The sequence below is a fragment of the Aplysia californica genome, unplaced genomic scaffold (genome assembly GCF_000002075.1).
Source record: "Aplysia californica isolate F4 #8 unplaced genomic scaffold, AplCal3.0 scaffold00267, whole genome shotgun sequence".
NCBI lineage: Eukaryota > Metazoa > Mollusca > Gastropoda > Aplysiida > Aplysiidae > Aplysia > Aplysia californica.
Genome location: NW_004797537.1, coordinates 944,568 through 951,995, shown reverse-complemented (window position 1 = coordinate 951,995; position 7,428 = coordinate 944,568). Strand labels below are relative to the sequence as shown.

The 7,428-nt window shown below is 41.5% G+C and overlaps 2 protein-coding genes across 2 annotated transcripts in view; both read right to left on the bottom strand.

Annotated features, from left to right (window-relative positions):
- Positions 1-2,404: 2,404 nt before the first annotated feature.
- Positions 2,405-3,223, bottom strand: LOC118477875. The gene is made up of 2 exons (XM_035970429.1): positions 3,212-3,223; positions 2,405-2,924 (listed from the first exon to the last, which is right to left on the bottom strand). The coding sequence occupies exons 1-2, from the start codon at positions 3,221-3,223 to the stop codon at positions 2,475-2,477; spliced, it is 462 nt and encodes a 153-aa protein (XP_035826322.1). The 3' UTR covers positions 2,405-2,474.
- A 3,567-nt stretch (positions 3,224-6,790) lies between these two features.
- The window catches only part of LOC101863352, a 3,931-nt gene continuing 3,293 nt past the window's right edge, over positions 6,791-7,428 (bottom strand). The window contains exon 3 of the mRNA XM_005101011.3: positions 6,791-7,428. This exon is cut by the window's right edge and continues 87 nt beyond it. Coding sequence (XP_005101068.3) covers positions 7,114-7,428 — 315 coding nt within the window. The 3' untranslated portion in view covers positions 6,791-7,113.

Below are 7,428 nucleotides of genomic sequence, written 5' to 3'. Positions count from 1 at the left end.
GTAAAATGTTCAAACTTTCCTTATAGAGAGATTGCTTCTGGTTAAAATCAGTCTTTCAATACAAAATAAAAAACTAAAAAAACTAAAAAAGGGGTGTCTGTTTTTTTTTAAAACGCCAAGTATATTTAACCCAGCTAATCTTAGCTTTTACAGACTGAAGGGACCGTAAGTGTTAACCCTAACCCTAACCTCAGACTGTAAAGAACATACAGTGTCAATAATTCAGGGATGCTTTACACATGTTTGTGTGTTTTCTTTCTTCTTTTTTATTCCTTTCCGTCACACTCTTTTCTTCGTGTTCTTCCACCATTCTTTTTTCTTCATATTCTTTCTTCCTTTCTTTGCTTCCGTCTATCATTCTTTTCCAACACTCTATTCTCTTCATGTTTTTCTATCCCATCACACTCTTTTTCGCGTTCTTCTTTCATTCCTTCCTTTCACAGTCTTTACTTCATGTTCTTCCATCATTCTCTTTCCTTCAAGTTCTTTTTTTCAGTTATACTTTTTTCTTCATTTTTTTTTCTTTTTCCCCATCACAGTCTTTCCTTCATGTTCTTCTATTCCATCACATTCTTTTCTTCATGCTCTTCCTTCCTGTCACACTGATTAATAAAGTCAGACAGGATGCACATTACATTTAATTTGCTCATCCACTTGTCTGACAGGCTAGAGCAAGGTCACGATCGTAAATCTGACCGACTGGAGTATTCGTTATAACAATCATTATACGTAAGTCAACTTCCATTCATTGAGAATAAACGTACTTGTCCTGTATACCAGAACAATATTATGTTTTGCTTGTTGTGACCTGTGCATGTGTCCTTTTGCCGTTTGTTTTTCTTCGTCGTCAACCTCATGCATGTTTTTTTTACGACGTTAAAGAAATATTGCTTTTTAAGACAGCCGACGGGTTTCTGTGGTGTAGTGGTTAAGCCATTCGCTGTCGCATGCAGGTGGCCCAAGTTCTGGTTCCGAATGAGTAAAAAGAAAATTTTTCATCGAGTATCTGGGTCTTTCCTGCTGGGATATGTATCCCTCTCAAGTGGTGATATGGTCCGGGTTTGACGCCTTTATCAACACTATTAGGTTATTTAAGAGGCGGAACCTCCGAGTGTAACGTCCATCTCCGAAAGGAACGAGCCAAATGGGAATGTCGTGTAAAAGGCCTTTTTTCCCAAGGACACAATGTCGAGCAAAGCTGAGGCTCAAACCCCGTACCTCACGATTACCTCTCCGGTAGCCTATCCACAAGACTTCTGACGCCTATCCCTCTCAGCCTGGGTTGGCCCTGACAGGAAGAGTCGGAAGCCCGTCTCCTAAATAATCTAAGGTGCATACTCCCAGCTTCGGCACTTATGTGACCTAATTGTGTTGCAAGTGCCGTAAAGCTCTTACCGGGGGCTCTCGTGGCCTAGGAGTTAAGATGTTCGCCTCTCACTCAAAGGTCCCGGATTCCAATCCGGGTAGTAACGGAAGCATTTTCTTCTCTAAAATTGTCTCCTTATGCAGTTGCGAGCGCCGTAAAACACTTACAAAAACAAACAAAATAAAAGCTCTTATCAAAACTAAAAAAACATACTGGCAGTCGTGCGATGAGTGCCACTGTTCGCAGATCTTAAGTAGCCGAAAGTGCTGACCAATATTTTGATGAAGTGTTCAAAATCTTGTGTCGAGAAACTTTTAAAATGTATATTTTCCGCTTCTTTATTTCCTAGATAGCTGTAGTGTAAAAAACAAAAACACAAAAAAACCCCACAAAAAAACACGGTGGTTGGCGGGTGATCTGGTGTGGTTTGCTTCTTCTTTCCTATCAAACAACTCTCGTCCTGATCTCTCCTCCTTTTTTGTGTTTGTTACTCTCTTGTAACACCTCTAATCTTCGGCACTTATATGACCTTATTGTGTTGCAAGTACCGTAAAACTCTTACTAAAATTAAAACTAATGTCCAAAAGAAAACAAGGTGGTTTTGACGAACAAGGCCGTAGTTGTATGCAGCCCATCTCCTTAAAGATATTATAATAACGAATAATGATAAATAAATAACATTTTCAAAGCCCATTTCCCCGCTCAACGGCAAGCGCGATGCTCTTTACAACCTGCATTATTGCTTGAAGTATGTCCATGGTATGTGAGATCTGTTTATTTTGATGTCTGATTATAATTGTGACCTATTTATTTTGACAAACGGACCAGTTTTAAGTCGTGACGTCTTTGACCTATTTGGTGCTGTAAATGGAACAAGTCGGGATATCTGTGACCTATTAATTGTGACAAACGGAAAAGGTCGGGATGTCTTTGATCTATTTATTTTGGCAAATGGAGCAAGACGTGATATCTGTGACCTATTTATTGTGGCATACGTGTCTTTGGCCTATTTATTGTGGCAAATGGAATAAGTCGTGCCATCTGTGACCTATTTATTGTGGCAAATGGAACAGGTCGTGATAAATGTGACCTGGCCTGTATGACCTAGTTACTGCGACAGACTAATCCAGCTGACGGAGATATCAAACAGCCTGGAGTCGGCCCAGGTGGAACACTTGACCGTGAAGCCCTTCTCGTCCACCTTCAGAACCTCCACGTAGAACCGGGTGTTGGCGTTCTTGTCGTGGTCTAGCGCCACTACCCCCAGCTTCATGGTGGGGGACTGGTCGTAAGCGCGCTGGAACGTGTGAGAAACGAGGTTGGACCAGTCGCCTTGTTCGTCGTTCTTCCAGTGTGTGGAGTCTCCGCAGTGGACGATGCCTGTCTCCACGTGCTTGGGCTGGCAGCAGCTGGCCAGCAGAGACTGTTGTGTGGCCAGGTCGTTGTTGATTTGCTCGAACTCGTTGCCTAGCGACGCCTTTTCGCTTTCCAGCTGGCGGATATGGCTCACCTGTGGGGTACAGAAGTAGAACCGGATTAGGGAGCAGTCAGAAATCTTCTGGCGAGAAGGTTAAAACATATTTGAAAAAGACTGAAAAGTTGGGTGACGGCAAAGGGGTACTTATAACCTCTTTTGGGTGACGTGGAAAGACCAGTATGATATAAATTTTCAAACAAATAAATGTTTACGATCGTACGAAGGATTCTATTAAATTCTATTAATAATAAAATGGACAGAATTTATTACAAATAATGAAATATTGGAAAGAGCTGGAATTGAAGACATTAACACAACGAAAAAAGGAGAAGATGGACATGTTCTAAGAATGCCGAAAACACAATTGCCTTATCAGACATGGTATTGGAGAAAAACTGGAAAAAGAAAAAGAGGAAGATCAACTGGAATTTACAGAAGCTCAACAGTGGGTGAAGCAATCTCCCAGGGCTTAGAAGTGCTAAGAGTAGCGAAGGTGGCCAGGGACAGGTAAGCGTCGACTGCTCTCAGCCTTATTAACACAAGTAAGTAAATGAGTGGTCGCTTTTAAGCGCAAGGGGGCTATCCCAATAAGTGCTGTTTTGAGAAAATCGAAGGTAAAGTTTTGCCCCTTGCTCAGTCTCTATAAAATACAAGGAGAATTTTCTCTATAACAAAAACAAATATATGCAACGATGAAACCAAACTTCTCATAATATAGGTAGGGCAATGCACACTTTTGGTGTAGGTCAAGATTTCTGGAAACCCTCGAAATCTGGGTTAGTCCGCTTGTCCTTAATAGCGACCAAGTAAGAGAGCATGAGGGCAAAGAAATGAATAGAGAACCACCATCTGTGGTTGGTTGGACGGCTGTGGTGAGGTTTGCTCCTTCTTTCGTGTCGTATCAAACATATAACTGTATCCTCCTTATCTCCTCTCCTTCTTTTTTGTGTCTGTTACTTTCTTGTAACACGTTCTAATCTTCGGCACTTATATGATATTATTGCGTTGTGCGTTGCAAGCGCTGTAAAACTCTTACCTTTAAAAACAAGAAAGAACCATGATCGCTGATGTCTGTTGCAGACTTGGCTCTTGATGGTGATGAATGAGGATAGAGAATTCTAATACCCTACTGTACTTAACGTAAGACATTTCAAAGATACAAGTCGACTACGGATGAGTTGATGTTGCCGGGGAAGTGAAAACAAAAGTCCAAAGTTGAACTTAATCGTTAGGATCTGTAAAGAAGAAGAGGTGCTGGAACCCGAGAAAAAGATCAACGTACCCCCCCCCCCCCCCGAAGATCGACTCAAGCGAGTTTAACGCAAGCAGTGTCGTCGAACGAATTAGAGCATGTACAAGCAATGTCAGGCCCTCCGTGAGCAGAGCCACAAACGTTATGCTCGAAAAACCATTTGCAAAATAAGAAATTATGTGTAATTAACAATAATTAAGTTAACTAAGTAAATGTTTTACACCAACGATTAGACAGTTTAGATCATATTAGGAAACACACTACTTCAACCCTGCCCTGCTTGTCATGCCCAACTTACATTGAGAAGGATATAACATCTCAGCAAACAGACGCGGATGGTGGATAAAAAGATAATTGGTCGCTTTTAAGGACAAGCGGGCTAACCCAGATTTCGGGGTTTCCAGAAAATCTAGACCTACACCAAAAGTGGGCATTGCCCTACCTATAGGAAAAGTTTGGTTTCGTTGGTGGGTATATCTGTTTGGTTGAGGAGAAAACTCTCCTTGTTTTTTAAAGAAACTGTACAAGGGGCAAAAACTTTACCTTCGATTTTCTCAAAACACCATGTTTTGGGATAGCCCCCTTGTGCTTAAAAGAGACCAAGGCAGCGGGGTGAAATCAGGCGCTCGTCATAATAACGAAATCGGTGAAAAAGTCATTTGCGGCTAGTTTGGAAATTTCTATCCAATTTTTATTTTTGGGCTTAACCTCAATATATCCCCCCCCCCCCCCAAAAAAAAGCAAAAAACCCCCCCAAAAAAACAACATAATAAATATTTCCATGTGAATTTTACTGAAAACATTGCTTAAAGGCACAACATAATAATATGACATTTTTCTGTTTTCACAGACTCTTCAGCTATTGAACTTGCCAAACTTTGACGACCATTTTCTCGCTAATTTCAACACTGAAATCAGGCAACCTAACTTCCTTCAAAAGCAGATATCTTGAGTTCTATTCAATATATAAATGGATATTTATTTCCCTGGAAGCATGTAAAAATATCAGCTTTCAGGTGACACCAATATCTCCACATGCCCCAAAATTGACGAGCACCTGATTCCACCATGTTGTGACACAAATTATTATCTTTTAGAACCGACTTATCTGTTGAAGCAGGCTTTGTCCAGGACTTAAGTCTGTCTCTAACCTGGGATCGGCATGTTAGTAGGTGGTTGGCGGGTGCTATGCATGTGGGTTGCTCCTTCTTTCCAGTCAAACATCTATCGTCCTTATCTCTCTCCTTCTCATCTTTTTCTGATTTTTACTTTCTAGTAAAAACCTCTAATCTTCAGCACTTATATGACCTAACTGTGTTGCAAGTGCCGTAAATCTCTTTTTAAGCAAAATAAAAATCGGCTCGTTAGCAATTAGCTTAACACATCCTTACCCTAGAAGTACAAAGTTCTATCTGCGCAGTACCTAGTTTTGAGAAATCTCACGTCAAAAGTTATGAGTTCCACATGTCAAGATTTTTGTAATGCATTTGTTTTCTGGTATCTCGATACGAATAATCCTACGATTTTGATAAAGCAGGTAGAACATTTGGTTTCTGACCTTATGTTTTTAGAAACTCCAAAAGGCCAAAAAAGTCAAATAGAACCTTGTAATTCTGAGGTAGAGACAGGTCCTAATGATTTGCTATAACTAAAACATTATAAACAGAAAAAGCCATACAGAAGTTGATGTGTGAGCGATATTTTGGGGATTGAACAGTGGTGTCAGAACAATTTATTTTCTGGTATGAGCAAAACCCCCTATAAAATAATAGTTTCTCTTTCGGAGCGGTTTGGGGGGAGGAGGGGTTGAGTCTATGTTTTCCTGCTTTCTAAAGGGAGGGGTGGGTGGGAGGTGGGGGTATTGAGGTGTGAAAGGTAAAAGCAAAACATGGAAAGCAAATCAACAACTTGTATTTTTCAGCAAACGGTCTTCAGTTTAAAAAACGTAAAGTTTGCTGCTGCAACTTGGACACTGATGTCTGTGGTATAACATTTAGGCCATCTGCTTTAGCCTTAAGGTACCGTGGTACAATTTCCAAGTGGGTAGTCACAAAAGACCGCAGTCAATCAGTGTGTCTTCCATTTATAAGTTATATTATAACTGGAATTATTTGAAAAATCCCCAAAGGAATGCCCAAACTCTCCCATGCCTACAAATCCAGTCAGTAACATCAGATTGAGTAACATCTTGCTCTCATCCTGTCTTACTGGGCATATTGATTGTCAACAGAAAATAGGACCATCAAGCTGCAATATGTAAAAGCGGTACTGATTAACACACTTCCTGTGTATGAATCCACGAGAAAATATAGTTCCAGACACACTGTTCGACACCAAATATTGTCAGTCTTTTGGCTACATTGGCCCCTTAGAGCCTTCGCATGCCCTGACTGGCAGACAGAGCGACAGACGTCTACCTCGTCGTAAGGGATCCAAGTTGTGTCGATGGAGACATAAGGCAAAATTACCAGTCAAATTACCAGATTTCAAAGATGTGTAACCCTCCCCCCCCCTCGCTCCCAACCTCCCTTTCTCACAAAGTCCACCCCCCCCCTCCATCCCCCCTCCACCCTCGCCAGGTTCCTCGCTCATACACACCTTAGAATAAAGAAAAAAAGATAACAAAGCAATTGTACAGTAAATCAATGAAAAAAACACTTCTTTGTGGTGAAGTGAGCGCCAACTCGTCGGCTGTTTATTCCTTGATGTGGTGGATGAAACCATTTCGCTACATGGGCTCCACCTATTTTGACATACTGATCCAGGTGACTTAATTATTTTTCATAATGATCCATTTGACCTGGTTATTTTGATATACGATCCAAGTGACCTGGTTATTTTGTCATGTTGGTCCAGATGACCTAGTTATTTTGACATACTGATCCGGTTGACCTAGCTATTTTTTCACGCTGATCCACGTCACCAACTTACTTTGTGATGGTGATCCTTGTGACCTAGTTATTTGACTCGTGATCGAGATGACCTTGTTATTTTGACATGCTTATCCAGATGAACTAGTTATTTTGACATGCTGATCCAGCTGACGGAGATGTCAAAAAGCCTGGAGTCGGCCCAGGTCTGACACTCCACCTGGAAGCCGTTCTCGTCCACCTTGGTGAGCTCCACATCGAATCGAGTGTTGGCGTTGTTGTCGTGGTCTAAAGACACGATGCCTAGTTTGACGATAGGCGGCTGGTCGTAAGGGTACTGGAACTTGTGAGAGATGAAGTTGTTGCGATCCCATTGGCCCGATTTGACCCAGTGGGTGGAGTCTCCGCAGTGCAGAATGCCCGTCTCCGTGTGTGTGGCTTTGGAGCAATTGGCCAACTGCGA